At 47.6% G+C, this 22,649-nt stretch overlaps 1 protein-coding gene across 1 annotated transcript in view; it reads left to right on the top strand.

The window, feature by feature from the left end:
• Window positions 1–22,649, top strand: part of KIAA1549 (KIAA1549 ortholog) — a 147,604-nt gene that overhangs the window by 44,810 nt on the left and 80,145 nt on the right. The window contains exons 2-4 of the mRNA XM_060195666.1: window positions 7,640–9,000; window positions 9,031–11,509; window positions 20,278–20,366. Of these exons, the coding sequence (XP_060051649.1) occupies window positions 7,640–9,000; window positions 9,031–11,509; window positions 20,278–20,366 (3,929 nt within the window). The remainder of the gene's footprint in view (window positions 1–7,639; window positions 9,001–9,030; window positions 11,510–20,277; window positions 20,367–22,649) is intronic.

Here is a 22,649-nt window from a genome sequence, read left to right as displayed (position 1 = left end):
GATCTTGATCTCCAGGAGGTGTCGCAGTAGATAAAGCATTGGATTCTCAACCAGGAAGTCCTGAGTTAAGTCCCTTGCAGCACATATACCAGAGTGATGTCTGGTTCTTTCTCTCTTTCTTTCCTTCTGTCTTTCTCATGAATAAATAAATAAATAGAGAGAGAGAGAGAGGGAGAGGGAGAGAGAGAAAGAAAGATATAAAGGGACCTTACAGACCTGCCCCATCATTCATGAAGCTTTCCCTCTGCAGGTGGGACAGGGTTGGGGGCGGGGCCTTGAATCCTGGTCCTTGCACATGGTGACAAGTACATTCAACTGGGTGCGCCACTGCCCAGCCCCCCAAATCTCTGTTTCTTTAAGCTTTGCTATAGGAATGAACAGTGGCTGCTTCCCCGTGGCAGTACAGTATCATGTTTACTTTTACTCCCGTTTGGAATGTGATAAGTAAATAACAAAAGCCCAGAGACAAGAAACCCTAGAACCAGCTTACACAGAAGATGCCAAGCTCCTCCTAATATTGCTATCGGACACCTTAGCGTCCATTCCTACATGGCAAATGGTTTCTTATTGTGTGTCTCCACATTATTTACTTATTTGGCAAACGCTAGAAGAAGATTTACTTATTTAATATTATTACAATAAGCTCCCAAATATGGGAAAAGTGTATAAATATTGTTGACTATAAACCCCATCGATTTGATCTGATCTGGGGCCCATATTCAGCTTAGGACCCTATGTGACCTCTGCAGCTCTGTAGATCTGAGCTCACATTCGATGGTCGTGAATAGAAACGTTCCAAGCTGCCCCAATATCAGGACCCATCTTCCTCAGGTGAAACATAGAGTATGTTGTCCAGTCTCCCTTCAGAGGATGCAACATTCTCTACTGTTATTGATCCAAGTTGAGGGTAAGGTCCTATGGGGGCCCACAAAAGGGTTTATTGTGTTGTTCCTGATAGAGATGACCAGTAACAGTGGAGAGAGGGATCAGTTTGAGGTCTAGGCCCGTCATGTCTGTTTGGGAATCTGAGGACTCCCCGACTAGGGATCCAGCTATTGGGATGGCCTGACAGTGACTAAACAGTCATCATTAACAACAGTCTCTTGCCCTTATTCAGCTTTTGCAGTCCTTCCTTTGATAAGGTTAGCTTTGGAGTGAGTGAGGGAAGTGTAATAGGAAATAGGTGAGGAGGGTATCTAAGTCTAAGTAGACATTATTTCATTATGAACTTTTTGGTGTCTTTTTAGATCTTTCTACTTGCTTGCTGCATATACTAACTAACTCAGACTATTGTGCACTTTTGCTTTCAGGTGTATCTTTTCCCCTAGTTTATGGATACATGTGAACATATGCCTGGTCTATATATCTAGGTTTTGGGGCTTTGTTAGGAAGTGAACCACCTGGAATGGAATTAGAGAATACTATGAAAGGGAAGGTCTCACCCAAATAATGACACTGAATGGTTGACATTCCACACCTGACATCCCTAGACATGGTCTGAAGTGAAGCATGCTGAGGTGGTACTCGTTGTGTTGATTACGTTGGGATCAGCAGATGAAGTATCATTTGGTGTGAATTGAGAGAAGCATACAGGAAACAGCCCTACCCTAGAGGTTCCAGGACTGGGGGAAATATAGGCTCTATAAAGGAAGTGGGAGGTTCCTGCTATCTTAGGGTTTAAGAAGGCAATAGATAGTTATTGCTGTAATCAAATTATTTAGCAATTGAGTTAACTTTAAAAATCCCTTTGTTAGGATTTGCTGTATAATATACAACATTGCCATGATTTATGTCCTTTGACATTATTTGTATATAGCAGTGTCTTTTAGAGTAATGCCACTTGTTGCTTCTGTTCTCCCTGGTCTAAGCTTTTAGGAGAGTCAACATTTCAAAGACTCAGCCTATGGTCTGTGCATTAAAAAGTTTTGAGACATTCAACCAATTTTTTTCTCTCATATTAATTAAATAATGATTTAAATGACTGTAAGTTAATAGGAATATACATAAACACCATTCCCACTATCAAAAGACTATGTCCCATCCCATGCTCCCCCACCCCCCCCTCTTACCTCTCCCTGTGAAGCCAAATATCCACTGTCACCCTCAACCCAGAGATTTTTACTTTGGTGCCCTACTTCAGGTTTTGGGACTTTGTTAGGAAGTGGACCACCCGAAATGGAATTAGAGAATCTTATGAAAGGAAAGGTCTCACCCGAGTAATGAGGCTGAAGGGTTGACATTCCACACCTGATGTCTCTGGACACAGTGATGAAGTGATATCTAGGAACTGCAAAGTTAAATAAGAATTTAAAATAAAAGCTTTAAATATCACTGATAAAACAAAGAAAGTGAGTTCGGACCTACAGGGATGCAGATAGGCTCCTAAGCTGAATATGGGCCCCAGATCAGATCAAATTGATGAGGTTAATAATAACCTCAGTCAATAATATTTGTACACCTTTCCCATATTTGGGAGCTACTCTCTTCTCTGATCCAGCCTTCTGGTCCTTTTTCCAGCCATGACATCATCTCCCCAGACAATAGCTTGGATCCACCTACATATCAGATGTCAGGCTCAGGGAAAAAAAAAAAAAAAACTAGTATAGTCATGGGCTCTTTGGAATATAACTAAAATAGGACTACTAACTATCTACAAAATGGAGGACCCCCCAATTTTTCATTTGAACTATTCCAGCCATTAGGTTCATGATTAGTCAACCATTTGTTTGTCTCTACATGTTAACTCTTCAGCCATCAGGTTCTAGATGCTTACATGATGCCAACAGGACTTCCCTGGGCAGACGACCCCACCAATGTGTCCTGGAGCCCCGTTTCCCTAGAGCACTGCCCCACTAGGGAAAGAGAGAGACAGGCTGGGAGTACTGATTGACCTGCCAACGCCTATGTTCAGAGGGAAGCAATTACAGAAGCCAGACCTTCTGCACCCCATAACAACCCTGGGTTCATACTCCCAGAGGGATAAAGAATAGGAAAGGTGTCAGGGGAGGGGATGGGATATGGAGTTCTGGTGGTGGGAATTGTGTGAATGAACCCTTTTATCCTATGGTTTTTGTCAGTGTTTGTTTTGTTTTTTGTTTTTTGCTTCCAGGGTTATTGCTGGAGCTTGGTGCCTGCACCACGAATCCACTGCTCTTGGAGGCTTTTTCCCCTCCTTTTGTTACCCTGGTTGTTTTACCATTGTTGTGGTTATTATTATTGTTGTTATGGATGTTGTTGTTGGATAGGACAGAGAGAAATGGAGAGAGGAGGGGAAGACAGAGTGGGGGAGAGAAAGACAGACACCTGCAGACCTGCTTCACCGCTTGTGAAGTGACTCCCCTGCAGGTGGGGAGACTGGGGCTCAAACCGGGATCCTTAAGCCTGTCCTTGCACTTTGCACCACCTGCGCTTAACCCGCTGCGTTACCGCCTAACCCCCAGTGTTTTCTTTTTATAAATGTAAGTTGAAAAAAAGGGGAAGAGGGGGAAGAAACTTCATATCCCTCCCAAGGTGACAAAAAATGATAAGCTCCCCCCTTTTTATTGACGGCTTAGTAGTTAACAATAAATAAAGTTCTTGGTTCATGTGTATAACATTTCTCAGTTTTCTGTGACTTTCTTCCTTTCTTCCTTTTTCTCTCTCCCCTTTCCTTCTTCCTTTCTCTTTTTTTGAAAATTTTTATTATATTTGTATATTTGTTGGCTAGAGACAGTCAGAAATCGAGAGGGAAGGAGGAGGTAGAGAGGGAGAGAGACAGAGAGACACCTGCAGCCCTGCTTCACCACTCGCGAAGCTTTCCCCCTGCGGGTGGGGACTAGAGCCTCGAACCTGGGTCCTTGCGCATTGTAACATGTGCGCTCGACCAGGTGCGCCACCACCTGGCCCTCCTTTCCTTCCTTCCTTCTTCCCTTCTTTCCTTCCTTCCTTCCTCCCTCCCTCCCTCCCTCCCTCCCTCCCTCCCTCCCTTCCTTTCTTTCTTTCTTTCTTTCCTTTAGGAGTGTAGTTTCTCACTGCTCCTGTCACCAAAGGTCTGTGTCCCCACCCCACCCCCTTAGATAATCACTATAGTTAACCCACAGTCTTAGATATGGGTTGACTTTTTTTTTGTCTTTTCGTATTTGCTTGTTCAATTCTCTATGTTCCGCATATGAGTGAAACCATATATACTGTAGTTGTCCTTTACCTCCTTGCTTTCCTCATGAAGCATAATCTTTTCCATTTCCATCCATTTTATCCCAAAGGACACAATATCATCTTTTTTATTTTTTATTTTATTTTTATTGGTGAGTAGAACTTCACTAAGTATATGTCTCATAACTTTTTAAATCCAGTCATCTGTCGAAGGGTATTTTGGTTGTTTCCAAATTTTGGTTACTGTGAATAATGCCACTATGAACATGGGGGCGTGGTTCTATCTTTTGGGTACATGCTTAGGTGTGGAGCTGCTGGTTTGCACTCCCACCACCGGTGTGCGTCAGGATAGGGAGAAACTGAATGGGAAGGGGGAGATAAAGAGGGAGACAGAGAGAGACACCTTCATGAAGATTCCCCTCCCTGCAGGTGGGGATTGGTGCTTGAATCTGGGTCCTTGTGCACTGTAACATGTGTGCACCACTGTCCAGCCCCTCAAAATAGTAGATTTTTTAAAGAGAATTTTAAGGGGGTGAGGGAACTCCATGGATGGTGGAGCAGTGCTGCAGTGTCTCTCCTCTCCTTTTCCCATGCCACTTAAAGAGATACAGAATGAAAAATTGGGTCACCAAGGGGCAGCTGCTCAGGAGCTATCACTGAGGCCTGAGGTCCTCGGTTCGCTCCCTATAGCTACATGAAGAGAGAGAAATAAAATAACAGGAATTCAAGGTCCCCCTCCCAGTTCACTGGCATTCAGATGGACTGTTTGGATCAGTGAGAACAAGGCTGTTCTAGACACAGTGATGGCTCGGTCCCCGGCCTGGGCTGTGGGGGGCGGTACATGGGACCCTGGGCCTCCACCACAGACCCGAGTGGTCACATGTCTTGTGCTTTACCTGAGCTTCTCATTATTTAATCATCAGTGACAGCTGTCATCAAGGTAAAGAGTGTGGGCTTTTGAGAGGGAAGCTGTCAGCACCCATCAGAACTCAGACATCACTCACTCACTCACTCATTGTTCCAGCCCTAGGAGATAAGGCCAGCAGCCCCTGCCCTCAGGGAGCTGACAGTGTAGTGAGGAGCAGTTGGTCTGGGTAGGGTGTGGGGACAGGCATGAGCTGCTGACCCAGTCAGCATTAAGGGGGAGGTGACATTGGTGTCACTTTTGCATCTTCCAGGCAGAGAACCTGGAAGGGAGAAGGCACCCGGTCACCACACAGAGGGGCATTGCGTTCAGGGAGCTGCTTTTGAGTAGAAAGCAGGAAATACTGAGAGCTCCATGCCTAGCAGGTGGGAGCCCTCAGGTGACAGATCCCAGAGGCTGTGTGAGGTGTAGCCGGAAATCTCTCATGGTGAGAGGGGGTGGTCCAGTGATGTTGGCAGTGCTGTCATGTTTGTGCTCTTGAGAGCTGGCTGTGAGGGAAGAGGAAGGAGTGGAGGCTGGCTTAGAACCAGACCCAGCTCACCTTTGTCATGTGAGCTTAAAAAAAAAAGACTTGGGGGCCCGGGTGGTAGCGCAGCGGGTTAAGTGCACTTGGCGCAAAGTGTAATGATCGGCATAAGGATCCTGGTTCAAGCCCCTAGCTCTCCACTTACAGGGGGGTTGCTTCACAAGCGGTGAAGCAGGTCTGCAGGTGTCTATCTTTCTCTCCTCTCTGTCTTCCCATCTTTCTCGACTTCTCTCTGTCCTATCTAACTACAATGACAACAACAACAACAGTAATAGTAACAACAACAACGATAAACAATAAGGGCAACAAAAGGGAAAAGGTAGCCTCCAGGAGTAGTGGATTCGTAGTGCAGGCACCGAGCTCCAGCCAAAAAAAAAAAAAAAAAAAATCCTGGAGGCAAAAAATAAGACTTATTTATGTGAGAGAGAGAGAGAAAAGATTGAGAAGAAGATTAGGAGGGAGGGAGAGAGGAGGAGGAGAAGGAGAAGGAGGGGAGAGAGGCCAGGACTAGAGCATCACTCAGACACATACAGTGCTGGTGACTGAGCTTGGAGACCTCATGTTCTTACATCCAGCACTCGAGCCACTGTGCCACCTTCTGGGCTATGCATCTTGGTGATTCTGTAGTTTACATAGGTGTCACTTTTTTTTTTTTTTTTGGTCATTGAGGCTTTACCACTCCAAGCTGACTTTTTTTCAGGTAGAGATGGGGGTGAGGGGGTGGGAGGGAGGGAGGGAGAGAAAGACCACAGCACTGAAGCTTCGTCCAGTGTGGTGGAGGCCAGGCTCGAACCTGGTCACACATGTGGCAGAGGAACTCACTATCCAGGTGAGCTCTCTTAGTGATGCTTAGGGCACTGTTTTTGAATCTCTCTCTTTCCCTTTCCCTTTTTTCCTTTCCTTTCCTTTCCTTTCCTTTCCTTTCCTTTCCCCCCCCCCCTTTTTTTCTTTTCTTCTCTTCCTTCTCCTTTCTTTCTTTTTTCATTACTACCAGGGTTATTGCTAGGGCTTGGTGCCTACACACACAAAAATACCACTTCTGATGCCCCCCTTTTCCTTTTTGATAGAGAAATCGAGAAATCAAGAATGAAGGGGGAGATAGGGAGGGAGAGAGCGCCATGCAGCCAGGCTTCACCACTCACAAAGTTCTCCCTTTGCAGCTGGAGACTGGGGACTTGAACTCTGATGCTCAACTCTGTTGATGTGTTCTCTACCTGGCGTGCTACTGCCTGACCCAAACCTTTTTCATGTGATAGTTGAGAGCAAATAGGCGAGAGAGGCAGCTCAGAGGTAGAGTGACATCTGCCATGGAAAAGGTCCTGGGTTCGAGCCTGAAACTATAATGCTAAGAAAGGCTAGAAATGAATGGAACAGCTTAAGTGCCGCCCTCCCCGTCTTCCTCCCTCCACCACTCTCTTCCTCTCTCTCACCCACACCACCGCAAACAATTGTGAGAAAAGAACAGACAACTTCCTAAGACCTTGGCTTCCAAGGTGCTGACAGAAAGTGAGAAAAAGGGGACCTGGTATGGTGCACCCAGTTGCACACATGAATTACCATACTCAGAAACTAGGTTCAAGCCCTCAGTTCCCAGTTCAAATTCCATGCGGGGGGGTGGGGGGTGGGGGGAGCTTTGTAAACAGTGAAGCAGTGCTGGTGTTCCTCTTGCTCTCTCTCTCTCTCTCTATCTCTTGCTCACTTGCTCTCGTTCTTTCCTCCTCCATCCTCAATTTCTCTCTGTCCTTATCCAAGGAAAATAAATCCACAAAGAAATAAAAGTGAGAGAAACCCCTGTACACACCCCCCCCCCACCCCCACACATACACCTGAGGAGAAGGAGGCTTCAGGTATGTGACTACATGCTGACAGCACCCTGACGCTAATTCTGGCACCTTCTGCCCTCCACCCAGCCATTGAGCTCCTAGATTGAGCCGTGGACAGTCACAGAATGTGTGTGTTTGCTGAAGGAATCCATGTTTCTCCCTGAAGCAGCCTTGGAGCTCTGCAACACGCCCCCTTGCCCTGCAAATAAGCTGCTTCTTGTTTTTTCTTTGCAGATGAGCTCTCTCCTGAGCAGCAGCGAGGCCTTTCTTCACCCTCCGCTGAGCTCCTGCTGGACTCCAGCCCGGCACTCAGCACTGCACACGTGGCCTTAACAGAACCCGCCCCAGGGCCTCAGCCCAGTGACTCCGTCCTCTCCATCTCCTCCCTGACCGATGCTCCTTTTGATACGACCTTCTTAAACCAAGGGACATGGACCCCAAGTGCAGCTGATAGCAGCATCTTTGTGGCGAGTGACGTGTCTGTGACCAGCAATGAGGTCTTTTTGGGTGATGATGAGGAGGAGGAAATGGATAACTTTTTACCCGAAGCCCCCTGGCCCATCACGGGCAGCCCCCCCGGGCGGCTCCGAGAGATGCTGGAAGCTGAGCTGACCCCTTCATTACCTGTCATGTCTCTACATGACCAGGAGGAGGAGGAGGAGGCGGCATCCACCTGGCCTGCTGTCCCCACACCCAGTGGCCTGAGCCCTGTTCCCAGAAGGACTCCGATGCTCTCTCCCCTGGATGCTTCTGGGTGGCCGGTGGTGGCCAGGCCCGGGCCCCAGAGCATGTCTTCTGGGGAGAACCTGCCTCTCAACACTCCCTCTGCTGGGCCGGTGCCCCCCTCAGGCCAGGCTGCTCCGTCCTTGTCCTCAGGGGCTGCCTGGAGTCCAGTTCTGAGGGAGGCTGTGTCTTCAAGGACGGTCTTGACTGTAGCCCCGGCTCAGAGGGCCCTCAATTTCTGGAGTAGCGCCACCATCAACCCCTTCTCCTCTGCTGCTGTCAGCTCCTCCATCACCTCTCCCACCATGATCCCCTCCTCCTCCCTCTTCACTTTCTCTTCTACCATCATCTCCTCCATGATCCCCTCCTCCTCCTCATTCAGCCCCTTTCCGACCATCTCTTCCACCATCACCTCCTCTATCATTGACTCCTCCTCCTCCACCTCTTCCATCATTGACTCCTCCTCCACCATCACCTCCTCCATCATTGACACCTCCTCCTCCATCATCACCTCCTCCATCATTGACTCCTCCACCATCACCTCTTCCATCATTGACTCCTCCTCCTCCACCATCACTTCCTCCATCATTGACTCCTCCTCCTCCACCAACACCTCCTCCATCATTGACTCCTCCACCTCCACCATCACCTCCTCCAACATTGACTCCTCCACCATCACCTCTTCCATCATTGACTCCTCCTCCTCCACCATCACCTCCTCCATCATTGACTCCTCCACCATCACCTCTTCCATCATTGACTCCTCCTCCACCATAACCTCCTCCATCATTGACTCCTCCACCATCACCTCCTCCAACATTGACTCCTCCACCATCACCTCCTCCAACATTGACTCCTCCTCCTCCACCATCACCTCCAACATTGACTCCTCCTCCTCCTCCATCATTGACTCCTCCTCCTCCACCATCACCTCCTCCATCATTGACTCCTCTTCCACCATCACCTCCTCCATCATTGACTCCTCCTCCTCCACCATCACCTCCTCCATCATTGACTCCTCCTCCTCCACCATCACCTCCTCCATCATTGACTCCTCCTCCTCCACCATCACCTCCTCCATCATTGACTCCTCCTCCTCCACCATCACCTCCTCCATCATTGACTCCTCCACCATCACTTCCTCCATCATTGACTCCTCCTCCTCCACCATTACCTCCTCCATCATTGACTCCTCCACCATCACCTCCTCCATAATTGACTCCTCCTCCACCATCACCTCCTCTATCATTGACTCCTCCACCCATTCTTCCTCCTTCATTCCTTCTTCCTCTACTTCCTCTCCATGCTTCATCCCCTTCTCCACCATCACCTCCTCCTTCATCCCCTCCTCCTCCACCCCCTTCATCTCCTTTATCCCATCCTCCTCCTTCATTCCATCCTTCCTCACCTCCTCCTCCACTCCCTCCTCCACCATCAACTTCTCTACTCCCTACGTCTCTATTCCCATCTCCTTCATCAACTTCTCCTTTACTCCTTCTTTTATCCCCTCCTCCTTACCCTTCGTTCCCTCCTCCCTTGCTTCCTCCACCATCAACCCCTCAACTCCTTCCTCATCCTTCATCCCATCCTCTTCCACCAGTAAATCTTCCTCCACTCCCTCCTCCACCGTCAACACCATCTTCACCAGCTCCTCCTCTTTCACCTCCTCCTACATCATCTCTTCCTTTACTACCATCAGCTCAGCTCCATCTCTCTCTCCCCTCACCCCTGTCAGCTCCCCTCCTCTGTCAGCCATCACTCCCTCTAGCCTCTCTAGCCCAGCATCACAGTGGTCCAGCTTGTCCCTGGTTCCTGGCCATGTGAACCCCCCCGACAACTTGCCCCCCGAGTCTTCCTCACCAAGCCCCTTCTCAGGGTGTGAGAGCTGCACCCTGGTGTCTCCCCAGCTTGCCTTGTCCCCAAGCCTCATGGAGAGGGATGTGGGGTCAAGGGACAACACAGAGACCCTATCCACCAGCGGCTGGGCTGCCAGCAGCGTCTTCCTGGAAGACACCTCTCACTTTGAGGACGTGCCCCCCACATTTGACACACGCTTCCCCCTGAGTCCATCAGTGCCCATTGCGTCAGCAATGAGCCACAGCTTGTTCACCACACTGGACACCAGCAGTGTCCCCACCATGCCAGCAACTCCTTTTCTAGGACCTCTGCCCCCCACTGGGTCCCTGGACACTGTTGCTGCTTCTTCCTCGGACTCCTCTGCCACCCTCCCTAGAGCCACACCCCCAGGCCTGGCTGTGCACAGCCCTATGGACACAGCCATGCCCTGGCCTGCACTTGGTGACCCCGAGGGCACGTCCTATACTGTGGGTCCCTCAGTAGCATCTTCACTTATCTCTGCCCAGCCCCAGACAGGTGGCCTTTGGGGTCTGGCCACCTCCACGCCCCACCTGGAGTCCAGCCGCTTCAGTCTCTTGTCATCAGAGCCACCTGCCTCTCCGGTGTCACAGGACGCAGTGACTTTCATGTCCCTGGCCTCCTCCACTGAGGCTGCCATCCTCACCCTGCCAAGCTCTGGCCCCCTGCTTCCTGTCTCCAATCCCACTCAGTTGGGACCCCCTCAGTCCCCCTTCACTCCTCTGCCTCATTGGGACTCAGAAGGATGGTTGCCCCCCAGCCGCCCCACTGGCTCTCTTGGGGTTTCTGAAGTATGGATGGTGTCCCCAACAGGCCCCGAGGCACCACTCACCTCATCTGTCACTGGAACTACCTCATCCTCTTCCTCCTATTCCTCCTCCTCCTCTGAGCCCCCACTTGGGTTCTCCCATGAATCTGTGGGTCCCACCCAGGTGCCCCCCACATCTGAGCCCAGCCTCCATAGTCTGCCTGGGGAGGGGCCCACATTTTCCCTTTGGGCAGTGTCTGAGGCCACGTCCATTCCCACGCCATTTTCTCTCTTCTCAACACCCTTTGTTGAGGAGACTAGTGTGACAATGAACAGACCTACGTCTGTCTTGAATCCTTTCTCCAGTGTTGTCCCCTCCACACTGCTGTGGGGAGCCACCTCGGAGGCCTCTGTCACATCCCCATTCCTTCCAGAGGAGGACCCCTCCTCACTGCCTACAGAACTGGTGGGCCGCACACCCACACCCCCAGATTGGCCACTGTCGGGTCCCCCCTCTGGAATGAACATCTCTGATGGCAGTGTGACCCCAGCCATGACCCCCAGGGACACCACCTCAGATGGTGAGACCGCTCATCAAGACACCCAGGAGAGTGACTGGGCGTCCTCTGTGCCAGCTGTCATTCACCCTGTGACCACTGTCACCCCTGAAGCCTCAGGTGACGCTCCTGCACCACTGGCCACCAGGTCGCCCTACGTGTGTGACATCACTGTTCCGGATGCATATCTGATCACCACGGGTAAGGCTCCTGCCTTGCAGGCGGTGCTCTGGAAAGATGCTTTTGTCAAATTCTCATGCAAACCTCCAGTATCTTTTCACCTCCTGGTGAAGGGGGTGGAGCTTTGGGATGGGGAGATGGTTTTGAAGGTAGAATGCACACCTCATCGTAAGGCCCTGGGTTTGACCCCTGGCATATCATGGGAGCACCATGGACAGCACCCAGGGAGCTCCATGGATGGTGGAGCAGGGCTGTGGGGGTCTCTCAGCACCATGGACAGCACTCAGGGAGATCCATGGATGGTGGAGTTGGTGTTTTGGTGTTTCTCCTGCCTATTTGCTTTTCCTCTTCTCTTTTTGCCTGCCTTTCCCCCCTTGTTATTTTTCTCTCTGTGTTTGTAGAATAGAAATATTGGACCAGGGAGCTGTTCTGTGGGATTGAACATAGATGAGGCTCTGAGTTCATTTCCCAGAACTGTATTAAAAAGAAAGAAAGGGAGAGAAAGAGAGAAAGAAAGAAAGAAAGAATAAATAAAAAATCAAAAGAGAATTTTAGCCTAGACCCCTCTGGATATCAGTTTTCACTGTCTGCCTTTCTGTTGTGGATTCTGTATCTATTTAGCCTGAGCCTCCATTTCCTCTATTTTAATTAATTAATTAATTAATGGATAGAGACAGAGAGAAACTGAGAGGGGAGGAGGAAGTAGAGAAGGAGAGAGACTGAGAGACACCTCCAGCATAACTTCATCACTCATGAAGCTTTCCCCCTGCAGGTGGGGGCCAGGGGCTTGAACCTGGATCCTAGCACATTGTACTGTGAACACTTAACCAAGTGTGCCATCGCCTGGCCCTCCCATTGCTTTTACTCTTAAATGAGGATGACAGTAGCACCTGCTTCACTAGGTTGCTGTAGAGACCTGCACTGATGCACATAGAATCTTTGGGGCCAAGGGGAGGCAGAGATAACTCAGCAGTAGAGCCTGTACCCTGTGCATGAGGCCCTGAGTTTAGTCTCCAGCACCACACAAACATGAGAGATAAGAATAAATAGACCCACTATACAAAACACTTAGCCCAGTGTCTGGGCTTAAGAACACTCGCAGAGCTGTGCTTGTGAAATGCAAGATTGAGGCGGCTCCTAGCAGTGTGAGGTGTCAGCTTGGGTCATCCCAGTGTGTGTGTGTGTGTGTGTGTGTGTGTGTGTGTGTGTGTGTGTGTATGTGTGTGTGTGTGTGTATGTGTGTGTATGTGTGTGTCTATGTGTGTGTATGTGTGTGTGTGTGTGTATGTGTGTATGTGTGTGTATGTGTGTATGTGTGTGTATGCGTGTGTGTATGTGTGTATGTGTGTGTATATGTGTGTGTATGTGTGTGTATGTGTGTGTGTATGTGTGTGTATGTGTGTGTATGTGTGTATGTGTGTGTATGTGTGTGTATGTGTGTGTGTATGTGTGTGTGTATGTGTGTGTGTGTGTGTGTATGTGTGTGTGTGTGTGTGTGTGTGTGTGTGTGTGTGTTTAGAGGTCAGGAGCTAACAAGTTCCAGCTGCTTTAGCTCCATTTGTTGGCAGTTGTGTAGACAACACCACAATTTCTCTCTTCCTTCTCTCCTTCTCTTCTTTTCCTCCTTTCCTTTTCCTTTCTTCATCCTTCCTTTCCCTCCCTCCCACCTTCCCTTCCTTCCTTTCTTTCTCACCCTTCCTTTTCCATCTTCCTTCCTTCCTCTCCTCCCTCTCCCCTTCCTTCCTTTCTCCCTTCTTCTCTCTTTCTTTCTTAATCTCTGTCTTTTATCTCTTTCTTTCCTTTATTTTTCTTCCTTCCATTCTTCTCTTCTTCCTTTCTTCCTATTTCCCTCCCTCCCATTTCCATTCCTTCTTTCCTCTCTCTTTCATAGAGAGAGGGAGAGAGAGAGAGAGAGCAAGAGCGAGCGAGAGAGAGACAGAGAGAGAGAGAAACAGACAGACTATAACACCAAAGAACGCAGTGGGGGCCGGGCTCAAGCCAGGGTCACACACATAGCAAAGCAGTGCACTCTCCAGGTGAGTTCTCTGGCCTCGGGAGTGAACACTTACCCTAGGAAGCAGGGGCCCTTTGCTCTTGCTGATTTCTGTGAATGCCACTTGGATGCCCAGGACAGAAGCAGGGCAGACGGTGTCCACGTATCTTCCGAATTTTGTCACAATCTTAGGCGCTTGTCCTTCAAAGGCAGTCAGCATCACTAGCAGACATGTAGCCACATCTGGCTGCTTGCTTGCAGGGACCCAGAGTCCCTCCATGTCCTGCCTGATACTCTGATGTGTTAAGAGTAGAGGCTCACGCTTACACACGTGCACAGCTCACCACAACCACCAGCAAAGTTCCAGTGCCACCACATCAGAGACCCCTCTGTCTATCACACCGTCCCCCCGCCTCCCCTCCTGCTCCTTCTCATCACTACCATCATGGTGTGGATCCTTTGAATGTCACTTTGGTTGCTAGTGTTACTATTTGCAGGTTTGTTTGAGTTATTTATTTTCCATGCATACGAGAAACCATTGTGAAGTTGTCTTTCACTTCCTTCCTTAGTTCACTTAATCTTTTCCTTGGCTTAGTTAACTTAATCTTTTCCACTTAATCTTTTCCATCCATTTGACTCTGAAAGATGAGTCACTATCATTTCTCATGGCAGCACAGTATCCCATCAAGTCTATGCCCCTACAGCTTCTTTATCCAGTCAGCCATCAGTGGGCATTTCTCTTGAACCCATGCTTTGCCTCTTGTCAGTACTGTATAGCTGTGAACACATGGCATGCATATGCGGTTACTACTTTTAGAAGTACTGTTTTTGTGTCCTGTTAAATTGTGTTATGGCTTTATAGGAATGGGGTAGAGACATAGGGGGAAGGAAGTGGCCAGAGAGGAAGAGGGGAATGGATAAAGGAGAGAATGGAGGGCAAAGAGCATTCTCAGTGTTTTTCCTCCTTTCTGCCTCTTTGACTCACAGAGTGGTACTGCCTCCTTCCGGGGGAATGATTAAAATCATTTTTTTAGAGTGACCATTTGGAGTCACATGGGGTGGATTTAAAGAAGGTGTTATTGGAGGCTTAATTAGTTAACTAATTAATTTACTGCTCTGGCTTATGGTGGTGTAGGGGATTGAACTTGGGACCTCAGAGCCTTAGGCATGAGAGTCTTTTGCAGAGCCATTATGCTGTCTTTCCTACCTGATTTATTTATTTATTTTTGCCACCAGGATTATTGCAAAGGCTCAGTGCCTGCACGATGAATCCACTGCTCCTGGAAACCTTCTTCCCCCCTTTACTTATTTAAAAAAAGACAAAGAGAAACTGAGAGGGGAGGGGTAGATAGATAGATGGTAGGTAGATCGTTCAATAGATGATAGATAGATAGATAGATAGATAGATAGATAGATAGATAGATAGGCTCGTGCATCATTGTTTCACTGATCATGCAGCCTTCCCCCTGCATGTGTGAATGGGGGACTTCAACTTGGGTCTTTAAATATAGGGGTTCTGTACCTGCACAATTAATCCACCAATGCGGGCAGCCATTTTCCCCACTTATTCATTCTTTTCTCTTCTTTGGGTAGAGACAGAGAGAAATTGAGAATGAAGGGGAAGATAGAGAGAGCGAGAAAGAGAGACACTTGCAGCACTCTTCCACCTCTGGTGAAGCTTTGCCCCTGCAGGTGGGAAGTGGGGGATTTGAATCTGAGACCTTGTGCGCGGAAATGTGTGTGCTCTACTGGGTGTGCCTCCGCTCTTTTGGAGTAAAATCTGTTCATTGTAATTGTACACGTCAACTGCTTTAGCAAGTCTGTGGAGTTGTGCCTGAGTGTTCACACTATTTTATTCAGTTGTTATGTAGAGATCAAACCCCCCCTTTTTTCTTTCTTTCTTTCTTTTTTTTTTTGCTTTTGACTGTCTTTGACCCAGACAAAATAGTGACCTTATTTCTAATTTTCATTTAAATTTGACCTAGTTACTTTTTTTTTTTAGTAATTATAGATATAACAGACAGAAGAAGAAGTGAGGTGATTCCTTGGCCTCTGAAGAGTTCTTGAGAAGATCTGATTTACTAATGAGAGAGAAAAGACAAACAGACACAGAGAGAGAATCAGAGAGGCACAGGCATGTGCAGTGCTGGGGATTGAACTCAGGACCTCTTGCTGCCAAGTCCTATGCCCCACCACTGCCACACCTCTAGCTGCTGAAACGTCCTTTTGATGGAGCTCTGTGATGAACACCAGTGTCTGCTGAGTTGATCCACCCTGGGAAGGCACTGGAGCGCACACGTGCTATAAGGGCTAAGGCTGTGCTTCCCAGCGACACTTGCCTGAACCCAGGCCTCCTGGGGTCTCCCTCCTCTCTCCCCTTGATGCCTGGGAAGCTGTAGGTGTTTGGGGAAACTGTAAGACATGTGTTTTTGAGCCCCCTGTCCTTCTATCCCAATGTGTCAGTTGATGATCTTACAATAATTAATGGGAGAATATGGATGCTGGGTGGAGCATGCTGTGGAGACCATTCAGAGCAAGAGTCTATGAATGGTGCACCCCCCCCCCCCGATCCTTTAGCTGTTGTGGCTACTTCCCAGACCTATTTCTAAATTTCCTCTTCCAGGCCTACCTGTTTCTCACTTCCCATTCTGTCTTTGCTTTCTCCTAGCTCAACTTATTTTAAAAAAACAGTTTCACAATTTCTTTTTTTTATTTATTATCTTTTATTTATTGGATAGAGACAGCCAGAAATCAAGAGGGAAAGGGGTAATAGAGAGGGAGAGAGACAGAGAGACACTTGCAGCTCTGCTTCACCATTCATGAAGCTTTTCCCCTGCAGGTGGAGACCAGGGGCTTGAACCCAGGTCCTTGCGCACTGTAATGTGTGCACTTAACCAGATGCACCACCACTTGCCCACCCCCAGCTCAACTTTTAAGGCCAGTTCTTCATTATTTATTTTTGAGAGGAAAGCAAGGGTGAGACACAGAGTGGAGAGACACCACAGCCCTGCTCCACCATGCACAGCACTCCTTAGTACCATCCATGTGGCTCCCTGGTGGTGTGGGGGCTCAAATCCAGGGCCTGACACATGGCAAGTTGTGTGCTGTCTTGGGCGAGCTGTCTCCCAGTTCCTATCAGTTCACTTTTGTTTCTCTCTTTCCAAAGTGTAGAATGAGTCCATCCTCATTTTTAAAAAAGTAAGAACCAGAAGTGGAAAAATGAGTAATGATATCTATGAATTTTAACTTTTATGAAAGTTCTTTTAAAGAACTTATTATTTTTAAATATCTTTAAATTTTATTTATGATTGGATAGAGACAGAGAGAAATTCAGGGGGCGGGGGGAGGTGTGGGGGTGGGAAGAGACAGAGAAACACATGCAGACCTGTTTCACCATTCATGAAACTTTCCCCCTGCAAAGGGGCTTGAACCCAGGTCCTTGCACACTGTAATGTGTGCATTTAACCAGGTGCGCCACTGCCTGACCCCTGAAGTTTAACTTTGTATTAAAAGAAATAAATGGATGAAGAATGAAAAGATATGCAGGGAAAAGGGAAACGGGATACATTTATGAAGCATCAAGAAAAGCAGTTTTACTTATAGTTACGGATGTGTAAGTAGAATTTTTAGATATGGAAGCAAAGTTGAATGTAGCTGGACTTTTCAGCAATACCTTATTTTCTACATAATTTTGTAATACATGGGAACTTTGACAGTCTCTCTCCCATTATTATTATTATCATCATTATTTATGTATTATGCACTTATTTTTATTAGATAGGACAGAGAGAAACAGAGAGTAGGGAAGACAGAGAAGGAGAGAGAAGAGCAGGGGAGATAGCACAATGGTTATGCAAAGAGACTTCAATCCCAGGCTCAGAAGTCCCAGGTTCAGTTCCCTGCACCACCATAAACCAGAGCTGAGTAGTGCTCTGGTAAGAAAAATAAAAGCTGGGGTTGGGTGGTAGCGCAGTGGGTTAAGCACAAGTGGCACAAAGCGCAAGGACTGGCGTAAGGATCCCGGTTCAAGTCCCCAGCTCCCCACCTGCAGGAGAGTCGCTTCACAGGTGGTGAAGCAGGTCTGCAGGTGTCTATCTTTCTCTCCCCTTTTTTGTCTTCCCCTCCTCTCTCCATTTCTCTCTGTCCTATCCAACATCGAATGATGTCATCAACAACAATAATAACCACAACAAGGCTACAACAACAAGGGCAACAAAAGGGGGAAAAATGGCCTCCAGGAGCAGTGGATTCATGGTGCAGGCACTGAGCCCCAGCAATAACCCTGGAGGCAAAAAAAAAAAGCTAAAGTTAACTGGAGAAGGAGAGAAAAAGAGAGACACTTGCAGACCTGCTTTACCACTTGCAAATCTTCCCCCTTGCTAGTGGAGAGCCAGGGTTTGAACCTGGGTCCTTGCGCATGGTAATTTGTGCACTCAGCGAGCGTGGCCCCCATCTTCTCCTATTACTATTATCCACCTGTTGTATTGAAAAGTTGGTATGGGAGACCTCATAAAGATGTCATCTAGGGCCAGGGAGCTAGTTTGCTGAGTGGGGTACCTGTTCTGTCATGACCATGGCCTGAATTTGAACCCTGGTGCTAGATGGGAGTGTCACAGCACCATAGGAAGCTCTGTGCTGTGCTTCCCACCCCACCATGTCCATGTCTCTTTATCAGAATGAAAGAGTTGTCCTGAGACTGGTGAAAGAAATCATGCATGTGTAAGGCCCCTGTCTTCATCAGAAAAGTTAAAAAAAAAAGAAAAAGATGTCTATAGCTGGCTTTTTTATTTTTATTTTTTTTGTTGAATAATATCTTGAAGCTTTTGTTTTATTTTTTATCTTTATTTATTGCATAGAAACAGCCAGAAACTGAGAGGGAAGGAGGAGATAGAGAGGGGGAGAAAGAGATACCTCCAACCCTGCTTCACCACTCTCAAAGCTTTCCCCCTGAAGGTGGGGACTGGGGACTTGAACCCGGGTCCTTGCGCATTGTAACATGTACACTTAACTAGGTGTACCATCACCCAGCCCCTTTTGAGGCCTTTTACAATGTTACTACTGGAGGACAAGGAGATAGCTCATCTGGCAGAGCGTGTACCTTGCTGTAATGAGGTCCTGGGTTTGAGCCTGGGTCCACACGAAGGCACCGTGGGTGGCACAGGAAGAACCCACTGAATGGTGGGGCACTGCTGTGGCGTCAGTTGCCCTCTTTTTCTCTAAATAAATAGTAACAGCCACATTTACTTAAAATGCTTCTGCTGAGAGTTTTGAAAACCCACAATTTATAACTCGGGGTAGAACAGAGAGAAAGCCAAAAAAAAAAAAAAAAAAAAAAAGAACAGAGAGAAAATCTAAGGCTTTATTTATTATTATTTTGTTGATGAAAATACAATTCTGTTTCTCTCTGCTCCCCCGACTGTGCCACGATCATTGAGTGCTGGGGGGTTTGCTAACATGCTGACCACAGAGGTCATGGCCACTCCCAGATCCTGAGCTGTGCCTCTCTTCATTTCTAGCCTGGCCTTATTTAAAAATAAATAAATAAATAAATAAAAACCTGGAGGGGACCAGGCAGTGACACAGCAGTGGGTTAAACACACGCAGCGCAAATTGTAAGGACCTGCACAAGGATCCCGGTTTGAGTCCCTGACTCCCCACCTGTAGGGGGGGGTCACTTCCCACGCGCTTGAGCAGGTCCGCAGGTGTCTTTCTCTCCTCCTCTCTGTCTTCCCTTCCTCTCTCCATTTCTCTGTGCCCTGTCCAACAACAATAGCAATAGCAACAACAAGGGCAACAAGAACAACAAAAATGGCCTCCAGGAGCAGTGGATTTGTAGTGCAGGCACCGAGCCCCGGCAATAACCCTGGAGGCAAAAGATAAAATTAAATTAAAAAACAAGGGGAAAAAAGCTGGGTGGGGGGACTGGGTAGCAGCACACCCAGTAGAACACAAACATATGCAAGGACCAGGGTTCAGGCCCCTAATCCCCACGTGCAAGGGGAAGCTTCAGAAGCAGTGAAGCAGTGCTGCAGATGTCTCTCTTTATCTCTCCCTCTTTCTTCCCCCCCATTCTATCACAATTTCTTAAAAGGGGAGAGGAGAAAAAGGGAGGATAGGGGAGGAGAGGAGGGAAGGAAAATGTCTTCCAGGAGCAGAGGAATCTTTGTGTAGGCACCAAGCCCCAGCAATAACCCTGGTGGCAGTGAAAAAATAGAAAACAAAAGCAAATAAACAAAACAACTAACATTGGGGAATCCTGGCAGGTAACTCAGGGTTGAAGTCTGGGGCCCCAGGGGGAGCTTCATGGACACACCATGTATGGATGGTGAATTGCTGCTGTGGTCTTGGTCTCTCTCGGTCTCTCTCGGTCTCTCTCGGTCTCTCTCTCTCTCTCAATACAAAGTAGGCTGAGAAGAGAGTTAATGGTTCTGCAAAAGACTTTCATGCCCAAGGCTCTGAGCTCCCAGGTTTAATCCCCTGCACCACCATAAGCCAGAGCAGCTGAACAGTGCTGTGATCTCTATCTTTCTGTCTGTATCTCTCATTACAAATACATCAATAAAATATTTTTTTAAAGATACAAAGCACAAATTTGGCTGGGAGGCAACTCCTCAGAATCATGCATGCCCCAGGCTCTTGGTTCATTTCCTGATATTGCATAAAACCAAAACACAGGCTTCTGTGGTTTGGGGGAGCTGCTAGCCTGCTCAGGCTCTGCTGTGGGGTCCAGGTGTGGGATGCCTGCGTTTTCACCCCAACACTAACCAGCCTCTGCCGGCTGCCCTCTGCCTTGCAGTGCTGGCTCGGAGAGCCGTGCAGGAGTACATCATCACAGCCATCAAAGAGGTGCTGAGGATTCACTTCAACCGGGCGGTGGAGCTCAAGGTGGGTCCCTGGGGCTGCTCACTGGGGCCTGGGGCGTGGGGGCTGGGTGGAAGTCTCCCTTTCTTCCCTGTAAACAAACTGCTCATTTTTTGGCTCAAACGGCTGTAATTCCAGGACCCCAGCTGAGGTTTCACCCACTGGAGGGGTAAGTGGACAGAGCTGGAGCAGAGACTGTGGCGATGACCCTGACAGCTTTGCTTCCCTTGATTGACATGTGGAGACTTGAATCAGAGTCTGCATTGGGTTTTAGAGTGAGCACCTCTGCAGTCTCTGAACCAGAGCTCCATTGCTGAATGTTGCATGCTGGAAGGAGGCCTTCCTTTCCCCTGGGAGCTCAGTCCCGCATCTTCCAAAGCTGGGTACATGCTGCAGGGCTGGGCTGAATCTAGAAGTGTGCTCAGCACAAACCACACAATGGATATCCAAGACTTGATGAAAAACAATGCAAATCGGCCCAAGGTTTTTTTTTTTTTTCCTTCTTTTTTTCTTTACTGATTACACACTGATAGCTCTCAGGAGCCAGGCAGAGGCACACTCTATTGAGTGCACAAGGATCTGGGTTCAAGCTCTTAGTTCCCACCTGCAGGGGAGAAGCTTCATGAGTGGTGAAGCAGGATTGCAAGTGTCTCTTTTTCTCTTTTTTTCTACCTCCTCTTCCCCTCTCAATTTTCTGTCCTATTAAGTAAAAAAGAAAAAAAAAATGTCCTGGTAGATTCGTCGTGCAGGCACCAAAGTTCAACAGTATCCCTATATATCTATCTATCTATCTATCTATCTATCTATCTATCTATCTATCTGTATATATATATATATCTTTCAGGTCATTTGGATTAAGTAAAATTAATTTCATTTGACTCTTTTAATTGTTTTAATATGGCTATTTGACACGTGAAAAATTGCATTTGCGACTTGTATTTATTTTATTTAAAAAATTTTTTTTTATTATCTTTATTTTATTTACTGGATAGAGACAGCCAGAAATTGAGTGGAAGGAGATGATAGAGAGGGAGAGACAGAGAGACACCTGCAACACTGCTTCACCACTTGCAAAGCATTCCCCCTGCAGGTGGGGACTGGGGGCTCGAACCTGGGTCCTTGTATGTGTGCTCAACCAGGTGCATCACCACCCGGCCCCGACTCATATATTTCTTTCGGACATCACTGCTCAGGGATGGGCAGGGTGAGGAAGGGCCACTACAGCTCCAAAGCTTCCTTCAGTGCAGTGGGGGCCAGGCTTGAACCTGGGTCACACACATGGTAGAGTTGTGCACTGACCAAGGGAGCTATCTTGCTGGCCTTGGGGCTTTTTAAAGCAGCGTGCAGTGCTCATCTTTAACATGACAGTTTTGTATGGCCTGTAAATAATATTACAAATATCTAAAATGGCCCTTGTCAGAATAAAAGGTTCCCCACTCTGGTTTAATATAACAAGTATGCTTTGAAAATAAATACATCAAAACATCTTGAACTCTCTATAACTCCTTATTCAGTTCATATCATTGGCCAGTTTTTCTTTTCATTACTCTGATAGTTTATTTATTTATTTATTTATTTATTTATTTATTTATTTTATTAATGGATAGAGACAGAGAGAAATTAAGAAGAGAGGGAGAGATAGAGAGGAGAAGAGACAGAAGAGACACTTGCAGCCCTGCTTCACCTGCTTCATGTGAAGCTTTCTCCCTGCAGGTGGGGAGCAGGAGGCTTGAACTTGGGTCCTTGTGCATTGACTCTGATAGTTTTATGCAAAGTTTAACAGATGTGTAAAAGGAAGAAGTAAAATAAAGTTATGAAGAGGCCAGATGGTATTGCTCCCAGTATAGTATACATGCTACAGTGCACAAGGACGTGGGTTCCAACCCCCTGTCCCCACCTGCAGGGGAGAAGCTTCAGGAGCGGTTAAGCAGTGCTGCAGGTCTCTCTCTTTTTCTCTCTCTCGATTTCCCCTCCCCCTCTCAATTCATCTCTGTCTCTATCCAAAATAAATAAACAAAATAATTGTTTAAAGAAAGAAAGTTTTGGTGGCACACCCGGTTAAGTGCACATAGTACTAAATGCAAGAACCTGTGCAAAGATCTGGGTTTGAGCCCCTTGCTTTCCATCTGCAGAAGGGACACTTTAAGAAACACTGAGGCAGGTCTGTAGGTGCATCTTTTCCTCTCTCCCTCACTGTCTCCCCTCCCCTCCCCTCTCAGTTTCTCTATGTCCTATCCAATAAAATGGGAAAAAATGACTGACAGGAGCAGTGGCTTCTTAGTGCCAGCACCAAGCCCCAGCAGTAAC

The sequence above is a fragment of the Erinaceus europaeus genome, chromosome 8 (assembly GCF_950295315.1).
Source record: "Erinaceus europaeus chromosome 8, mEriEur2.1, whole genome shotgun sequence".
NCBI lineage: Eukaryota > Metazoa > Chordata > Mammalia > Eulipotyphla > Erinaceidae > Erinaceus > Erinaceus europaeus.
This window is presented reverse-complemented; position numbering and strand designations above follow the sequence as displayed.